Source organism: Lepisma saccharinum, chromosome 4 (assembly GCF_977018435.1).
Source record: "Lepisma saccharinum chromosome 4, izLepSacc3.1, whole genome shotgun sequence".
Lineage (NCBI taxonomy): Eukaryota > Metazoa > Arthropoda > Insecta > Zygentoma > Lepismatidae > Lepisma > Lepisma saccharinum.
The window spans coordinates 27,387,267-27,407,796 of NC_139232.1; the positions used below are offsets into that span (position 1 = coordinate 27,387,267).

The following is a 20,530-nucleotide window of genomic DNA, read 5'->3' on the forward strand; positions in this document are numbered from 1 at the left end:
CCTTGCGATAGATCCGGCCTCAGGGTTGGCTGCGCCCTGTTCGAGGAAACAAGCTGGCGCCCACCTCTTCATTTTCATGGATTATCTTGTGAATTACATGGGAGTACATTTTCGTTAAATTCATTCCTCTGATTCAATGTCACGAAATCTGTTTTTGTGTCTTGAGAATATAAAGAAAAATGCATGTCTCATTTCAAAAACATGTAAGTTCATTTTGTAGGAATATTCATTCCTTTTTGAGGAAACCTAAACTTGGAAAGTCTTAGCTAAATATCTCTACATCCCGGCAGGGATGCCCATTCCCCAAGGCCTTTGACGCACTCCTTCCCCCATAAAGATATAATATTTCCCCCACCCCCACCTTTATGCCGAATTATTTACTGAAATTATTTTGGTCACAAAAAAATTGCGGAACAATACAATATAAACAAATGTAAGCACTACATGTTTACTTTAGGTATTGTTTTCAATATATACATTTATATGTTTATTATATGTTACTTTGACATTGATTGGGGGTCCCGGGTTCGAATCCTGGCCTGGGAATGGATGTTTGTTAGTGTTCATTCATCAATTTCATCATGATCCCATCTTCACAAATTAGCCAAAAGTGGCACAAAATGCGAAGTAAGATAAAGCAAATCAATCAATCTATTTGACGTTGAGTGAAATAACAATTAGATAAATTATAATAACTTCTGACGTTACAAAGTTGTTGCAGCAAAACTATCGATAATTTCCTCATTTTGTACCACTTTGAAATATCGGACACACAGGATGGAATTATGGTAGACTTTAACCACTCATCAGCAATTCACGAACGTAGTCTGCTTTTAATGATTCTTATGACACTCCTTGTGCATTGTGCAGAGCAACTTGTCACTGGTATGGTGATCAGAATATTATACAATACCTGCACATTTGGAAAGGTCGAAAACTGGACAACAACAACGTATGGTCTAAAAAAGCGATTCTTAAGGGTTAATGCATTTCTGCTGATCGTACATAATCTTCAGAACCCTTCATGTCGCCTGTGCCTGAACTGAACTTTCACTCTCTTTTAAGGAGTTGTGCATAGAGACAATGTTTGCCACTGGTCGAGATGCCAGCAATCGAAAGGCGCATGGCATTCGAAACCTTTCATTGCAGTTGAAATTAAAAGACACAAGATAGAAAAGGCACGGCTCACTTTCACGTTTGCTAACATAAAACGTACAAAACTGCTGAGTCTCACTGCCATTGTTAGTGTACTGAACCTTATTATTATCAGTTTGTTTGCTTGACTAACCTTGTATTAATGAGAACAGCATGTCCCCCACCCATCCAAACCGATTCTAAAGGCATGAGAGGGGGTGTTTCATTTCTATCCCATCGCCGTGATCAACCACAGGTAGGTAGATAAACTGTACATAATAACAATCATAACTAAAAATCAATAACAAGTGAATCAAACGAAACAATCCCCACATTTTTGTGTGAAGATATGTATAATTGGTAGCTAAACTATAAACTGTTGTCCCCCCTAAATATTCCCATGACTCAGGCACGCCATGAATCCCCCTTGTGAGCACTCCTGGGTCCCGATCAAGAAAAGAATTCGGCGCCACACATGAATTTTAGGAAGAAAAATCTTTTAGTTCTGTCGGAATTAGTTTTAAGAGAAGAAACATTTGATTGATTTATTGAGTTGGTGTTTTAAGTCCACTTTATGCCAATATGGCTAATCGGGACTGGACCTACAGCTTAAAGTGGGATTCGGGCCATTTTGCGCCTCCACCGCGTATCAAACACGAGACCCAAGGCAGAAACATTTGATGATGCCTAAAATGTTTTAGAGTGCGAGGAAGATTTTTTTTTGGCAAATATGTTTATTTGCAAACCAAAAACAACATTAGTTTGATAATGCACCAATATTTTTAAAGTAATAGGCCTAAGTATAAACTTGGTATGACCCTTTTCAAAACATTTGTATTGCGAGTGTAGTGAGCAAAAAAAAAAATATATGATCTCTCAAACATTTCCCACATTTTTATTTTTCGTTCATGGATTTGGGGATGCTGTAATCCCATCAGCCCCTTGCATCTGTCTCTTACAAATATGACATGCGAAATTAGGAAGTATTCCGTCATATCGCGAAATATATCAGAAAGGGTGGTTTTAGTGCAGAGGCAACACAACAATCAAATTAATCTTAACTGACGCGCCACCACAGCTACAGCGCCTTGATGCGGTGGCACCGTTTGCATCGCCCTAAAGCCGGCCCTGCCTTGCGATCTAGCTCAAATCGTATATCATAAGGAGAAAAAGTGTGTGAAGTTCAGCAGTCTGCCAGTGACGTAACCGATAATATGGCCCATTGATTTAGTTCGTTAGTTAGCAGGATCTTAGAAACTGCCTGGATAAATTTAACCCAACGCGTGCTCACACGTTTCAGTTTGGTGTTTCAACATGTTATTTTTTTCTCGTTTTTATCAATTGTGTGATTCCATTCAAATGTTCGAAATTAATAAAATAAAATTAATCAATGAAGGTATTACTAAGTACAAGCTTTAAAACAATTAAAATTACACAGCGTGCGTCCTGCCGGGTTAACAATTGCAAGAAAACAACTTGCAAGCAGAACAAATACGTCTCGATTCTCCATAGAGGCACACAGTGATTGGGATAGCACTTTAAACTGTAACCCCATCTCGAATAACCTATTTGAGCATATAGCGGACTCAAATATTGACTTGGAGATCGCCCACCTTGCAAATCAAATCCGTGTTCGCCGCGTGGCAGCGTAACACACTCCCGATAGATCCACCACGGGTACATAAGATTAAGCTATGATTTAAATACGCAATCATTATTTTTCCATAATTCACTCGTTTCATAACATGCAAATCGCATATAAATGGTACTGCGAATTTATTTTTATGAAGACACGTCAACTTTTCCAATAGTAGATTTACCGCTTCTGGTGGAGAAGTATTTTCAGTAATCAACTCACGACCTATTACAAAGGAGTCTAGTACTAATTCCGGCATGCCTCATCATAAATTCCATCCAATCATCGCTATTAAACTAAAAAAGGGAAAACAGCAACTCGGAAGAATACAAATTACAACAATCAAGCATAAACCACCCAGCAATATACGTGTTTCTGTCTGAATATAAATAACTTCACTTTGGAATCGGATGTACATGTATCTCGATAACCCCCCCCCCCCAATTTTCTTTAAAGCAATTCACGGGTTTGCTTGTCCAAATTTTTCTGTACCCCATACAGTGGTATGTCAAGGATTTTCATAAGGGAGGCTGATGCCTTCACTTTAAAGGAATGCTGTGGCAGAGGGATGAGGGGTATGGCCCAACCAACACCTGCTTTGGCACTCTACTGACACTAGAAGATTAAAAGCATGCTTTCTTGTAGATGGGATTGGAAATAATATGTAAATGAGAAGATGAAGAGCATTGATCCGTGCAGTGCTTTTGTAAGGGGTCTGTGAGAGAAGCTACCTCTGGATAGGTGACCCCAGTGTCTTTGAAGTAACTACCCGATAAATATGATATGAAATGATAGATGGAAAAAAAAGTTTTTATATTTTCCAGGACTTTTTACTACATTACCATGAATTTTGAGTAGCTGATTTTATTTCCTTTGAACGTACGTGTATGAAAATTCGTTTTGTACTGGAGTGTTCCACGTACATAAGAACATGAAATAGGTGAAAAATCTTCAACGGAATTGCCCAGGTACGATTTATCTCAGTGGCGCCAACTGTGGAGCTCAAGACCATTCAGCAATTTGTCTCTTATTGTTATTATATTTTAGAAATAAAGTTCCAGCATTTAACAAAACAAAAATTTTCATAATTACAGCATACCCTTAAAGAATTCTCACAACTTAATTACTGCTCATAATCATCCGTTAGATTTTCAGTTTGATACTTGTCAGTGTTCTATATTATTAACACTGTTCGTGGTCATATCGCTATCATGCAAATAAGGGAGAACAAGAGCTTAGGGCATGTATTATGTGTAGGGCCCAGGACTTTATGTCCTATAAAACTGTAAAATATGTGTGTTATTATGTCATAAAAGTTGAAAAATATGTCACACGAAATTAGAAATATGTCATTAAAAATGTAAAATGTCAGAAAATGCAGAAATATTCCCTGTAAAACTAAATATATGCACAACAGTACTTTCAAATTTCTCATTATTCGGGGAAGATGGATTAAGGTGGGGTATTAAATAAAGACAGAATTCCTTTAACCGAAGAATGTGGTGGGAAAATATAGGAAATGTCGTGAGGTTCACTGCAATTATTCTAAGGAGGGACAGAGTATACACACTGGCTCCAACGACAAGATATCTTGAAACTCCTGTACTCGATTGCCGATAGAGTGGGGGCTGTAATGTACAGAATGCTATTTTTGCTTTTGACTGATTATTATGAGAAGCGAAAAAGGTAAACAAACGAGAACAGTTGACACTTGTTTCCTGTGAGTCTTGTGCATGCACAACAATGACAGAGTACATTCTTTCCTCAATAATGTTCGCACGGCTATCAACTGTCGCGGGATAAAAAAAAATCGGGGGGGGGGGGATATTATTGTTCTGCATTAGTTGGTAAGAAAAGACGGCATCTTCTTTTAATTACTTTGTCCTTAATTTAATTATACTGCCATCGATAATATAAACTATCCGTTGCGTTAAAGGTACGAAGAATAAATTATAAAATAGTGATGGGTCGTTCGTGAACGAACCGTTCCTTGTTCCAGGAGTCGTGAGCTTTGCGTGTATGTTCTCTGGTTTTCTTGTGGGAAGTCGAGTAGTAGTAAGCGCAGTTCCCTCTCCCCTAATCCTTTTCACTCAAGCTAACTCCAGAAAGTCCTCCCCCACCCCCTTCACTTCAGCTGCACGAAACCAACATCGGGAGGAGTTGGTCCTTCGTTCCTTTGAATGGCTGCTTGAGTGAGCGAGCTCCGGTGAAGTGCTTCCCGAAAAGGAACTGCCATGACCCGTGGTAGTTCCTCAGAAGTCGTGAGCTTTGCTTGTATGTTGCCAACGCTCCTATTGGATGACTCACTCCTACGAACCTGAGAGAGAGAGAGAGAGAGAGCGAGGTCCATTCTTTTGTTGCTGATTGTTGATAGTGGCGGTTTTCCGCGTAGCTATGCGTTCAACTCTGTTTACAGTAATGCTGCAGAAGCTCAACAATGAGGGAGGGATGGGCAACTAATTCACCTTTAATCCTTTTTGTGGCATGTTTTCGCAAGTCGCATTGCAAGGAACTTGATAGATATAAGATCATCATATCAAATGTTCCGTTTCCGTGCTCTTCCATTTTCTCAAAGTAAAAGTGGGGCCGGGAGGCGGAGAGAGCTTGAAAAATACGAATGCATTCTTCGTAGTCAAAGATTTAGCATCCTCTCTTCCATTCTCTTACGGGTGTTTGTTTGACCGTGTATTCATTTAATTGCATGAAAGTCTGTAATGGTGGGGAGGGGCGACGGCCACCCTAGAAAATAAATTTCAACCTACAATTTGTACATTTTACACATACGTATAATTTCATTTCAATCTCAATTTGTTAATTATTAGAAGGGCGTTACAGGTGCATGCTAACTTCAAACTGAACTCTTTTTTTTTAGGAGATTATACTATTTTGGAAGAAAATATGCCTCGTTTGACACCTTGAAAAAATACATTGTTTGCCCTTCCCTGGAGAAAATACAGCGGACGTCCGTGTTTAAAATATTTACAATTATTTTTCCTAATCTATCACCAGGCGCTGTAATGCACTGCGACAACAAGGGGTAGGAATTCATTTTTGGAAAGGAAGAGAACTTGTCCAACTTTTCCTTTCCGATGAGGACTTTTTGTCTGCTAAAGTTCAATTATCCATTAAAATGTATTTTCATTCACCCCCACCCTGAAAGCAGCTCCCGAACCTCGGTCGGTCAGTCGATACATTGTTTCCTATAGCTGTTTAATATGTGCACGAAGACGGATTCCTCCCCTCTAATTCTTTTCACCCACTCCAGAAGCAGTCTCCCACATCCCCTCCTCCGCCCACGAAATCAACTTCGAGCTGTGTTGGTATGGCTGTGAACGACTCCTTCAACGAGCAAGTTCCAGTGAACTGCCTATCTAAAAGGAACTGCCTCGTCCGAGAGCATGCTCCGTGGCTTCGTAGTTCCTTTGAATGACTTCCGGTGAACGCTTCCTTTCGGTGAGCGAGCTCCGGTGAACTGCTTCCCGAAATGGAACTGCCATGACCCATCACTATTATAAAATAACCGATTATGTGCAAGACAATTACGAAATTATACAGAAATATGTCTTATTATGAGAACATTGAAGAAATACGTTGTATAGACGCGAAATTGGTAAAATATGTTAAAATATGCCTTGTCAAGTTTGTCTATTTCGGCTGATTTTCATCAGATAAGTGTAGATAAGTATTCGATTCGATGCCAAATGAAAAATATGTTATAACAATAAAGGCCCTGGCCGTAGTTACGTGTTGTATAAATTTGTAAAACAAATCTCAAGAGTACAGCCCACCATAGGCGTGGGTAAGGGGGGCAGTTGCCCCTTAATACTGCCGATTAGAAATTTAGTGTAGAGGAATATTATCGACAATATTATACTACTAAAGAAAAATGAAATATCTTCATGTCAATGAGAGTTCCAAGCAATTACGTAGGGGATACATTATTTACTATGTAATTGGACTTTCCCACTTTATACTCTAACAAATTTATTGTCATTAACATTCCAGAAAATTTCTTGTTTTTAGCACTCCCTCATACTTAGGTGGTTGAATGATTCTGATACTACGTCAAATGCGACATGTACATTTTTTCTAAAATTCTGTCCACCTTAAATTATATGTATTTCACACAATTTCATTCAGACACACTAATTTTTGTTAATTATTATTAGGGCATTGAAGGAACATGATAATTTCAGACCAGGGGCGCCGACTTGTCAAAATTATTGGAGGGGGCTCTGATCACTGAAATAAATTAATGAATGACTCGCTCTCCCTTTTTTAAGTTTTGGCTTCATTGTTCGGAAACTCATAAAAGCCCATGAATTCCTAATAAATGTCAAAATTTTTATTCACAGTTCGAATGCAGAATATTAATTGTCCACGGATGTATATGGCACAAGTTTCGTCAACCATAATAGCAAAATATTCCCGAATTTGAATATCTGCTACCACGGAGCGCAAAACAGATCTCTCTAATATATCAATGATCTCGTTCTGAATGTCATGTGAGAGCCATTTGTAGCCCGAACTACCCTAGTTCATGCATATCGTCTTTTGAAACTCTTTTTAGTAAAAAAATTTAACAATACTCATAATTACATACTTAGTATATAGTAATAAGTCATGTGTTTTGCTGTCTCTGGTCATAGCCCCCTCAAAGTTGATGATTTTGCGGTCTCAGCCCCCCCCCCCCAAGTTGATGGTCTATAACATTTCAAATGTGTATTTAAAGTTCAGTTCATGTGGCACAATTCAGAGTAAACTTTACAAGAGAAGCAAAATAATACATTAGATCCTCTTAAGCAAAATTATTTGGAGGGCTCTGCCCCACATCTTTAACATCTGCCCCCCCCCCCAAGCCCCATGGAGTCGGCGCCTATGTTTCAGACTGAAGCAGTGTTTTTGAGGGGTATCACTATTTCGGGGAAATATATGCCTTCTTTGCCCCCCCCCCCCCCCCCGCTGGAAAAATTACCTTGCTCCTCCCTGCGGACGTCCATGACCGCCACTGCTGAAGATACTTTGTTTTTCCTGTGACAAAGTTGTTCGTGTGAATGGGTGTTCTCTAAGATGGCGCAATTTCAGATACCCGTTTAAACAGCTTAAATTATCTGTTGTTGCCTTATGTTAAGCAACATTTTGTCGCACAGGATTGTGTCAGTGACATAGTGGAGGCGTTTGAAACTTCTACCAACTGTAAGAAGACTAACGTTGTAGTATAAGATATTCTCCTAAGACGGCAAAAGTTCATTCTAATCTTGGACGATCAGTGTTTACGTTATCCAATATTTGTAAATATATATGTAAAAATATGAGCCTTTAATTTGCAAACGTGTGCGTAGTGAAAGGTTTAGTTAAAGAAGGGTCGGGAATTTTGATCAGATTCGGCCTGTCGTCTCCATCAGTGTCCCGACTTTCATTTTAACTGCAATGGTGCTGCGAAAATGCAAAAATGTTCTATTGGTTAACTCAGAAATAGACATTTTTTTACTAGAAGAATCATTGCTAATGCGCATCATTTAATTTATAAATATATTATTATCTAAACCTAGAATTATCATGGTTGTTCAATGGTGCTGGTGTAAGAAAATTAATGGAAAATTGAAAACACAATTTGCGGAGGAAAGTACTATTAGAATACTTCTGAGAATTGAGTGCAAAAATAATCACTCAGTTGTACGCTGTGTGACAGACTTTGTATGTGAGCGACTGTGCTGTTTATTGCCAGGTTTATTGTTTATTTTTCTCGTTACTTTGGACCATAATTTCAACTCTACAATTATATATCTCCTTGCAATACCACCATAGCATTGATGGTGACATCTAATACTCCAACAGCATTTCGCCTACAACCGTGGCAGAGTGGCTAGCGTATCACGCTCTGACGCCAGGTTGGAATCTCGGTCTGGACATGGGTGTTCTTTGTAAGTGTTTTTCATCAATTTCATCCGCATCGTCACGATTAGCCAAAAGTGGCAGAAAAGTGACGTAAAGTAATTTAACTCAACTAATCCAACTGCATTTTCGGCCCTTCTCTTTGTTCCACATTTTAGGATCTCCCCCGCCCTAAAAAAATCTGGGTATGCGCCTTTGATATGGAATGAGGTTTTAATTTCCCGACTGGATTTTCATCAAGGTTTTGCCCCCTCCCCCTAATCAGAGTGTCTGCGCACTCCTATGCAGCCCACAGACGAAGTACTCGTAACGAAAAACAAACACCGCTTCAAATGCCCTGGCTGTAGCGTGAGCAGATAAAAGAAGGGAGGGAGACTTTCAGGCGGCAAGGCTTTGATGAAAGGTGAGAAGCCGCGATGGAAACAACCAGCCAAACTCTCTTCAATAACAGTATAGGTGGGGGGTTATGTTACGATTGTTGTGTGGCATCTAATGTCTCCGAGAAATTTAGTTACAAAGGAAGCCTGCCGATATACTTTGTCAGTAATCCATAAATCATTGTCACTGTAGTGCGGTGCATATGTTCGCGTCTTTCATTTCATTCAATATCTCTAAATCCAGAGTATTTGAGTAGTGCAAAAGGTGTGACGAAGTTTAGCACTAATATGGCGGTTAATTAATTAACGAGAGGACGTGTCACGTAAAAAGGCCTTGCGACGCCAAGGAGTTCACATTTAAGCTGATTTTATTCGTCTGTTGGGAAGGGGGGGGGGCTACTGCTGCATTCATAACTCTTACGAGTTTCACTCCATGAGTACATATAATTTGTTCACTTAATTTTCCTTCGATATTGTTTCTTTGTTTAAGTTTGATTTTAAGCCCACTTTATACACCGAAGCCCAGTAAAAACTATTGAATGATCAAGAAATTGATGTATCTTCACCAAAAGTGATTCTGATATTCACAAATTACTTATGTGCATTATTGTATATTTATTTTATTTTAAAAGAACACTGATTTTTGTCAATCACACAATTTAAATCAAACTGATTTAAACAACCTCGAAATTTTGTAAGCATATCATGCAATTTGTCATGTAAAGGCTTGCTCAAAATTGTAAATGACTATTTACGTTAATGGTTTTTATATTTTTCTTCACGAGTAGCTTGGAGAGAGAAAAGGAAACATTGGGAACTTCTCTGTACTTACATTTAAATTTCGCACATAGGCATGAACATGAAAACTTGAAAGAGAGAATGTTTTCTTTACCAAGGAATCTTTCGATTTTTAAGCCAAGACCTCTCCCCGATGGCGCAATGGTAATGTCATCGCCTTGTAATCAAGGGGTTCTGAGTTCGATACATGGTGTTTCGGATACCACTTTAAACTGTAAGACTAGACCTGATTAGACTTTCTGTGCATAAAGTGGACTCAAAACAAAAACTCAAACTCATTTTCAGCTGATAACCGCGATGATGGGAACACGAGCACTCAGATTTCATTGTTCCATTATTAATCACGGAACTCCGTAAATTGTTACTTAGGAAACAAACAACTGTTGCAAAAAGTGGAAAGTATAATTTTCCTTTGCATTATGAAAAATTTCCATTAATCCAAGGAAAAACTAAAACACGATCACAAAACTTTATCAAGAAAATACGGTTTTACCAAGTAAGAAGTTTGAAATATGTAATTATGAAAAACGGATAATTCATGCCTCCATCCAGCTTGATTTTAATATGCAACGACTGTATCTTCAAATATCTCTGCAGTTTCGATCTCTTTTCACCAACAGCGGCGCCAGAATTATTCATCTACGGGTGCTGAGGGGTTGCGGAAATAAAGTTAGGGGGTGCGATATGTATTACAAGAAAGTGGTCATTCCATGCAGTGTAAACATTCAGATACACGTTGCAGTCTTATTGAACTATGTAGTGAAATACAAAATAAAACCACCCTGCCCTTAAAAAGACAATTTTTGAACCTTCGCAATGTAACCAATGTCTGCCACAAGACAAAACGCGAAGAGTACAGGAACTGTGTCATCTTTAAAATCCCTTCTGCCGCACTATCCCCAACAACGAACTGTAAAATTTCTTCGTGAACATTGGGCACCTTCCTAACAGTCTTGGAAAAAGTTTGAAATATTACGTTTACTGGACATTAAACGTGGAACAAATATATAGAACGTATTAAGAAGAAAACTACCCTTCATGTTACAACTCGCATTAAATAATTTCCAGAGCACGACCTGATGAGGTGATACCTTAAAAGTACCTGAATTTTTTGCTCCAGTGTAAGGAAGAACAAGTAGACGGAAAACAAACCGTTTATGAACAATGCAAGAAAGAAAAAAACATAACTCACATTAATCTATAGCCAATTATCAAAAACCACGAACAGACCACTTGAAGAAACAAAAGAAGAAAAAATTGATAACGACAAGGCTGACGAAAGAAGAAAAACGGCCGCTGATCTTTACAGAGGCTGCCGCAAGTACAGAAAAGTATTGGTACCTCTTTCAGTGCTTGCCTGTTGCATACAATAATAACCTATCATTCGGCCCTCAATATGACATGACATAATATTACATATTAATGTTTTCAGTTGAACGTAGGGTGTGCAGAAGGGATGCGGAAGAAAATTAAAGGGCGCGCAAGCACTCACTCACGCACCCCTGGCGCCGCCAATGCTTTTCGCCTAAAATTTTGTCTCAATTCTCCTGCCCTGAGGGAAGTTTACCTTCGCATAGCAACACTAAACTGCAACCATGATTTATACCAGTAGGATGGGTGAAAAAAAACGAACATTGCTTGCCTGCTCATCTCTTTCCTGGCGACAGGAACGTACGTTTAAACGTGAAAGCTTAAACCCCCTCGCCGCACTGTAATGGACGAATCCTGAAAGGCTGGCCTTCGTGGTGGATGGTTAGCACAGCACGCTACGTCGCCAGGGGTCTCGGCGTTCGAATCCCGCGGCCTCGTCATGGGTGTGTGAGGAGTGTTACTTCATCAATTTCATTGTATCGCCACTCATCCTCATCTTCGCGATTAGCCAAAAGTGGCACAAGAGCGAAGGGAAAGAAACAATATCACGAATCCTGAAAGTTCGAATTGCTTTGTAATTTTTGTGTGCATACTTCTTTCCAACGGTAAGGGACTTAGGGTATAAAATATATAGGATCACAGTTAATCCAGTGGCTAGTGAGAAAACTCTAGGAAGGAATCTCTTCACGACGACAACAGCAGTTCCAGCATATCATGACAGGTCAGACAACCCTAAGCCTGCGTTCGATTGGTTTTATATTTACAAAACAAGTGTTTTCAATGTGCAATGCATATTTTACAAGTATGCAAAAAAACAATTTAATCAGCGATCAGCAAAAACAAGGTAATGCACACAATTAACAGTATTGGTCTTTTTAGGTTGCACCGCGTCCTCAACGATTGTATAGGTCGAAACTTCTCGACACTCACTCTCTTTTTCTTCAGTTATTTTCGTTGTTTTTTATCTCTTGCGGTGACGATGAGAATGCATTTACGAGTGTACAATGGGACAAAGACAACTATACACTCTCATGTCTCGCACAAAATAAAAAATAAAATTAAAAGGGATTCTTCTTTCGCGCCTTGATAGCTTTGTAACGACTGGGGCAGCCAAAGAGACTTAGTTTCCATTTAAACTTACAGACCGTCAATTTAGGTTTTAATCTTGCAAAAATTGTGTGAATCTGAAAATTTGCACATCTGTTCTATTTGATGTCAAAACAACATATCAACAGCCCTTTCCGCATCCTGAAATTCCAGGCGGTGGTAAACTTTGAATGCTGGAGAAGTGCAAGTTATCACTGGAATGAATGTTACGTGCAAGCAGCTAAACCCACGGATTTGAAATAGGGCTCCACCGAAAGAGGAATAAGCGGGCTTTAACTATGACTACACATATTGTCTTCCAGGACCGCACAAAAGGAACAAAAACTACCAAAGTCGATTTTTTTTCTATTTAACATTCTTGACGCTTTCTTTAAACTTTCCGTTGACATCTTTGTAGACCATGTGCAGAACTGTTACGCCACGGCATTTATTAAGCTCGTGTATTATTCTGAAAAAAAAAGTCATGAGGCTTCTTCTCTGATATAGCCTAAGCAGCAACAAAGCTAGTGAAATAAAAATCAAGTGCAGAGAAACAAGAGGGAATATTCTTTTCTGGATATTACGTCGCATTAAAACAGTGAAATTCATTTAATTAACATTTTTGTCGTGCCGATTTATGGCGAAGAGTTTTTGACAGCAGGGGATCTAAATTGTGAACACTTTTCATGCAAAATACAAATGGATTGTCAATAATTCAGACATTTATATACATCGATAATACAGCCTGTAAGTGTAATTTTTGTTTACAAAGAAAGTTACTTCATCATTCTTTGAACAATTAATTTTTAAGGTATTCATGAATTCTAAATTAATGATATTACACTTTACTAAAGCTGACGCCAAGCAGTGTTTTCAACTCTAGCGAGAAGTCGCTAAATCTGGCGGATCTGGCTAGCTGGCGACAAAAGACGTGAAAAAGTGACGAGCGACTTTTCTGGCTACTTCGTGTGCTCTTTAGCGACTAATTTGGAGAATTCACAAAATATCTGCGTAGGTACGTCTAAATGCTTAAAAATGTCCGTTTTATAGTTATTAAATAAGGAAATACCCTCGTAATTCACTTCTGATGCACAAAGAGAAACTGAAGCAAAGCGTACCCCCTTTTCCAGTATGGTTTGTGATGTTTGTAAACATCACTGTTCACAGCTCATTGTTATCAGACACTCCTCCTGGCGCCATTGCAGCTGCCTTATTATAAAACAGAACGTTTGACTTCGCGGTCGCGTCATGCGTGGGTTCAGATTGGAGTTTTTTGGGTAGTGTGTGGTGACAAAGGAAGTGCTAGTGTAAATTATAAAGTTCGTGTGTGTTTGTGCGCAGGTAGCCCAGGGCAGGGCAGTGTCCAGTGTGGTGAAAACCGCAATACAAGAAACATTATCGGAAGGAGTGGGAAAACTACAAATGGTTAACCCCTGTCGATAGTGACACGGCGAAAGCGTATTGTAAGTACTGCAAAGTAGAACTATCTGTATGCCCAAACTACTGATCTGAAAAAAACTTTCGAAACACAGAAACATAAAGTCAGATCTGGTTACTTCTGTTCTGCAAAACAGAAGAAAAACAGTTCAAACCGGAAAATTTAAATACTTCTAGTGCTGAAGCTATTTTAGCTTTATTCATTGCCGAACACTGTTCTTTGCTAACCGTGAATCACTTGTCCGAATTATGTATGAAAAGGTTTGGTGACTGACAGCTGCAGTGCACCATGCATTCGCCTGCATAAAACCAAGTGCACAGAAATAATAAACAACGTTCTTGCAGTGCATTTTCTCGATGATTTAGTATCTGACATCGGTAATCAGTGTGAAGTGCAGTGTTCAGAGGAAGAGGAAATGTTGCTTTTATAGGCAAGTACTTCATTTTTTCCACCTTTTTGCTATTTTTTAGAAGTACATTTCATTTTGCGACTTTTTCTAGAGCCTTTACATTTCATTTAGCGACATTCTAGCGGATTTTCTAAGGACTTTTCACGACTTTTACGTTCAAGTTATTGGCAATACTGACGCCAAGTATACTCCAGTCAAGGTCACTCGCTTTCGGAGTTTTCCCTTGCCTCCTCCACACCCCTGGCCCTCTAGGGTTGCCTCGCTTGTTCTAAGCTGTTAAGTTGACACTTTGCACGTTGTACAGTCAGGGACACTTCTGGATTATAACAACACCATTGACTTTCAATTAAATCATTACAACCGACAAGTGTCCGTGACCGTACGTTTGCGGTTGGTTTCGTTTTCGATGTTGTTTTGTGAAAGGGCTATTTGGTTACGATTAGGAAGGAGGCGAGGGGGGGCATTTGCCTTCCACTTCTCGCCACTTTTGCCCTCACACTATGCTAAATCTTATCTGCAAAGGGAAATATACTGTCTTTGCCCCCCACCCACCTAGATTTGGTACCTTGACCCCTAGTTTTGGAACCCAATCGCCACCACTGAGTATTGAGGATTGAGGAGCAGCGTCCTACGTGTGGAACATTTGCCGGTGAAAGTGAAGCGAGTGCCTCCCGAAAGGACACTAGAAAGCAAAATTTATTTTACTTCGCTTCTTGTGCCACTTTTGGCTAATTTGCGAAGATGGGGATGAGTGATGATATGATGAAATTGATGAATAGACATCACAAACGTTCATGCCCAAGCCAGGATTCGAACCCGGGACCCCTGGCGTTGCAGCGCGATGTGCTAACCACTCCGCAACGGGGGCCGACCATCTTCTAGGTCAACGTGACGGTACACATATTTTATGTTAAATAAATAAATGTAAGTAAATATCAACATGACTTAACGGCGTTCTAATGGAAGTTAAGAAAAAACAGTTTTATCTAGACATCCCAACTGACAATACTAACAGCGATCAGCCTCCAACGCATCACAATATCCATCGAAATAATATTATCTGATGCCATGCAATGGTGGTGGTAGATGCACATTGCACGGTGGTTTGGTTTCCACTTTAAACTGTAGGTCCAGTCCCGATTAGCTTTTCTGTACATAAAGCGGTGTTAAGAACTAACCCAAACAAGTAACAATTCCATGTGATGAAAATTCAAATATATTCTTTTTATAAGAATAATTTTTCATTCTACCACAATTTAGTCTATCTCCCCATTGATGTCCTTTCACCTTACGTCGACTAAATGCGCGAGGTAGAAAATGGCCACCGTACGTACGTTCCTCGCCTGTCGTACCGCTTGCACCGTTACTAAGCCATCCGAAACCAGCTTGTTCCACCCCTTTTGGCGCGGAGACGCTCTCGCACATTGTTGCAACATTTATTCCCATATGATTTGGTATGGAGGGCGGTGCTTGGGTTGCTGCGTGATCGACGGCAGATTGCTGACAGGTAGCGCAGCCAATGGGGGCCGAGTTAGGAACGTCAAACACCAGCGCGCGCTTCGAATCACCCGTCACTCATCATAACGTGACACGTAGTTCCTCTCTATTCACGTTTTACGGACACTATTGTGTTTAGTTGGTTCCTCGCTTCGGGGTTTGGTGCTTGTGGCTTCCTCTTACATAACGTTTCGTCAACGCAGTGTGTGACCTAAGAAATAACAAATGAATAACGATTCCTCGCAATACTCTTAAGTTTGCACCTTCCTCTCTTGGGGGTGCTGTGCTTGTCCGCCCATTCATTGTCAATATCTCAACTTCCATGGAGTGTATAGCAGCCACACCCAGATTCCCGCTATCCTCGGGAGTACCTCTATTACGTATAAAAATCTCAGTCCAATCAGAGCACTTTTAAAACTTCCTCGCTTTGGCGTGAAAAGTCCAGCTTCCTCTTAATGGAGGGTGGGAAAACAGGGGTGTGTGTGTGTGTGTGTGTGTGTGTGTGTGTGTGTGTCTCTCTCTCTCTCTCTCTCTCTCTCTCTCTCTCTGTCTCTGTCTCTGTCTCTGTCTGTCTGTCTGTCTGTCTGTCTGTCTGTCTGTCTGTCTGTCTCTGTGTCTGTGTGTGTCTGTGTATTAATTTGCATTATGATTTGTTTGTGCCAAATAACGCCTGTAAAATAAGATACATTTCTTTGAATAAACATTGAAACTAGGATTGAGCCGATTCCAAAGTGGTGTTCGGAATTTAATCACTGATAATTTTCTGGAATCCAGGTGTCTTACAGGGTGTGGAAAGATGCACCATAGCAATTTTGCAGAGTCTAAATATCCTGGAAATTATGTAAAATTTGAAATTTTAATTATTTTTGCAACAGTGTTGTGGGAAGAAATGAAGTTTCTGATTAAATAATTATCTTATGAAAATATGAATATTTTAAAGCAGAATTCTCGTAGATTGCTATTGTTTATGTATCCTGTTATGACCATGTTGAAAATTGGCCAGTATTCAGTTGCTTGGGAATAATTTTGTTTTCATGGTTCGCATCCCTGCCATGAAGGCCACATGTAATACTTACTTGAATTCGTAGGTCACCATAGCTAATGTGGGTGGTGCACACAGTTATAGTGTTCAAGAGCAGCTAGTGACGTGTATGGGTGCATGAACCACAACGCATGTGGTAAATAATGTCACAAATAATGACTTTGTTTAGAGGATGCTTCTGTAATGCCCCACCTCTTAAAGCAACAATGCTCAATTGGGAGAAATGTGCATTTGCTTCAGCAATTGTCAAAGACAGGCTGCGTAGTGGGTGAAAGAAGATGTGAAAAGAAAAGTGGGCCTCCCCAATGGTGCAGTGGTAGCATTGTTGCCTTGTAATCAAGGGGTCCCAGGTTCGAACCCCATGGAGGCACATAGTGGTTCGAATCCCACTTTAAACTGTAGGTCCAGTCGCGGTTAGCCTTACTTTGCATAAAGTGGACTTAAAGCACCAAATCAAACTGACAAAACAAAAAGAAAAGTGTGCTGCTGTCGCTGAGTTGCAAACCAAATGACCTCAGCATTGAAAATGAAGGGTCATTCCATGTTAAATCCACCAATTTTAAAATAATTAGTTGCATGGCCATTTTAGAGAAAAATCATTTTTAGTACATACGTTTGTACATGTTTCTAGATATCAAAACCAATGTTCCAAAAAATGTCCTGTCCTTAGCCATTTTTCCAACATGGTGCATGGCTTTTTTTGATCATGTAGCAGTTTTCTGAAGTTTTAATATCTCAAAATCCATTAGAGCTAGATACCTGAAACAAGATTATTTTGGAGCTACTGAAGTATACTTTCTATGATATTCGAATATATTTTACCCAAAATTGCATCCTAAGTAACAAAAATTATGATGGAAATTTGGGTAACAATAGTTAAGAAATTGGATTTTTAAGCCTGATTTTTTCATGTGGGATTTAGTCTAAGGTTTGAATTTTATTTTATGTGTAGATCTACCTGCAGGGTGTCTGCAAATAAAATATCAGAACATGGTCGTTTGTAGAATTTTGACACCCTGTATGACACCCTGTATGAACCTAACTCTCAGTAAAAATCTCATATTTTAGACTCGACTCGAAAATTGGTTTTGATATCTAGAAACATGTACAAACGTATGTATTAACAATGATTTTTTTCTAAAATGGTAATGCAACCACCATTGGATGATTTGGTATGGAATCACCCTGAAACTGTTTGAAGTATGTTGTATGTAAATATATGTGCCTTATATATATGCAGGGGTAATATGTAATATGCAATATATTGTAAGGGTTTTGACTCCTCAGACACCCTGTATCCTGCAGTCGAAAACTTACATATTGAAATTTATAAAATATTTTGAAGTACTTTGAATTCTTAAAATTTTCAATTATCATTGGGAATCCATAGGAGTTCTGGCCTTGTTATCGGTTCAAAGCTGTATCCAATCAGCTCTAGTTACAAGGTTGAGTTGATTTGAGTTGGTGTTTTAAGTCCACTTTATGCACAGTAGGGCTGGCTAATCGGGACTGGACCTACAGTTTAAAGTGGGATCTGAATCACTATGTTCCTCCATCGGGCTAGTTACAAGGTACCTCGGTTAGTGATATTACATAATATGGAGATATATTATAACATATTTGAAAATTTATGAGAGGAATGTGGCTCAATCCAAGATCAAACCTGGCATTTTGTGCCAGCACTTGACCACTGAGCTACCAAGCCAGGTTGTGACCCCCCCCATAATTTCCAAAACTTAAAGGCACATCCATGAAATTATGTGGTGGCAGGTGTTCACGCTGTTGCCACGTCAAAGCACAACCCCGTGTGTTCAGAGGTTTAAGAGAATGAAATATCTTGTTGTAGAATTGCTCTTTGTAATCCATGTGATACAAACTGACAGTATTTGCTCAAAAGGCCAGGGATGACACAAAAGTGCCCCAGAGAGAGGTCGGTCTGATGTTCAAACTAGGCAACGCAGTCCAATTGACGTTGCCACACAGTGCATGGGAACCAGTGACATTTGTCCTGCTTTTGCTTTGCTTTTTCCATATGTGGCACAAGCACAATTCTGCCCAGCTGCCTATTTTCATGGCTGTGCGTTTAGATGTCTGTGTAAGTTAATTCAAATAGCTAGTTCAGTTGAGTTAGTTCCCTCAATGCCGAAAGGTATACAATAGAAATATGAAATTGCCGGATACTAGCAATGGACATTATAAACTAATGTAGGCCTAAACTATACTTTAATGATATAATTTCATTGGCTGATAATGATTGTTACCTGCTCCCATCTATGTTTTGCCACTTAATCTGCAGTTTTATATCGTAAATATGGATAAATCTTCAGTTTACTGGTAACCAGTTAATGACAATATCATTAGCTTTCATTGTATAAAAATTAATCGTTAAGGTTGAAATATCAGTTTTTATCTATCACATCTGATTTATAGGTGGCACCAGCTCTTGCATGTGGTAACACTTTTGTTTATAAACCATCTCAGTTAACACCTGTGACTGCAGTAACACTTGGTGAAATTATATCTGAGGCAGGGATTCCTGATGGTGTATATAATGTGATACAGGTATGTATTGCATGTTTGGAAATGCCTTGTCCCCTTTCTTATTGAAGCTTATCAACTAAATATAATATTTTTCTTCGTAGTTGCTTTAATAGCCCAGTCAATGAAGGCCAAAAACAAATTAGGGACAAGAGGAATTTTGGTTGATCTCATTAGGAGGAGCATTTTCAAAAAGTTCCCAAGTGTTCCCCTTTTGCTTCCATCCCCTGTGCCCCTAAAGATAAAAAAATGCATGTTCTCAGCTAGGAGTTTTGGAACAATTTTTGTTTTATTGCTAATAGATCAGCAAACACAATGGGACAATCCATGTCAAGTGGTCCAGGATATGAGAAAATCGTTGCTCAACAATTTTTAAAAAATCTAATGTTTTGTGTGCAGTTAATTTACCATGTAGTTGAAAACAGTCATTATTTTAATTTTAGTGGCTGTAGGTTTCGAGTGGCAGCCATATTTGTTTTCAAAGATCTGCCATTTGGTGGTGTTGTAAGGGGTTACCGAATCTGAAATATATCAGCCCCTAATTATCCTATCGATGTGGAACAAAAACCAAAATGATCAGCAAACTGTAAGCTACAAGACTGTGTATTAGCCATTGTTACATATGAATTATGAAAGGGTGAAATTTACGTTTGAAAAAGTAGGTCATTGACACTAAAAGTCTTGATTTTAGCAGATAATATTTGCAAGAAGGGAAATGGTCTGGAAGTTGAGCTTTACTGGATAAAGAGCTCTGATATAGATGTGCTCATTCACCAAGTTTCAACCCTTAGACATGCCCCCCCTTTTTTTCTAGAAATGATTAAAAAGTTAGAAAAGTGAAAAAGTGCACCTTTCACAGGTGGGGAACCTGATAAAAATATACAATTCATCCCTATAACTGTTCGGTATGAATATATTATGTACCAAAAATTAGGATTTTCAGATTTCATTATAAGTACCTTTAATATTAACACAAAGTTAGACCTACAAATAAGCATATGCAAAGTACGGATAAATGAGAGTTTACTGTATATACATCATAAATCAATTGACAGTGGATGAATAACTCACAAAGGGGTTTATCAAAGCATACAAGAAAAAGTTATATGAGGTAAATAGAATAGATATACATGAAAGCAGTAAGCAGGTTGCTCGTTCCAACATGCACAATCGTGTTCAGACATGCATCTTATGGGAATTCACCACTGGTGCCTCATTCAGATGCTTGCAGCTCAAGAGGAAGGTTGTGTTTCTGCAGTTCTGTGTATCGTTACATCCAGTTAGTGACAAAATGGAATGTGATGTAATG

General features: G+C 39.1%; 1 protein-coding gene across 4 annotated transcripts in view; it reads left to right on the plus strand.

The window, feature by feature from the left end:
• LOC145987117 (4-trimethylaminobutyraldehyde dehydrogenase-like) overlaps window positions 1-20,530 on the plus strand; it is a 229,321-nt gene that overhangs the window by 188,898 nt on the left and 19,893 nt on the right. For all 4 annotated transcript variants that reach the window (XM_083121601.1, XM_083121600.1, XM_083121599.1 and 1 more), the window contains exon 5: window positions 19,114-19,245. In XM_083121601.1, the coding sequence (XP_082977727.1) occupies window positions 19,114-19,245 (132 nt within the window). The remainder of the gene's footprint in view (window positions 1-19,113; window positions 19,246-20,530) is intronic.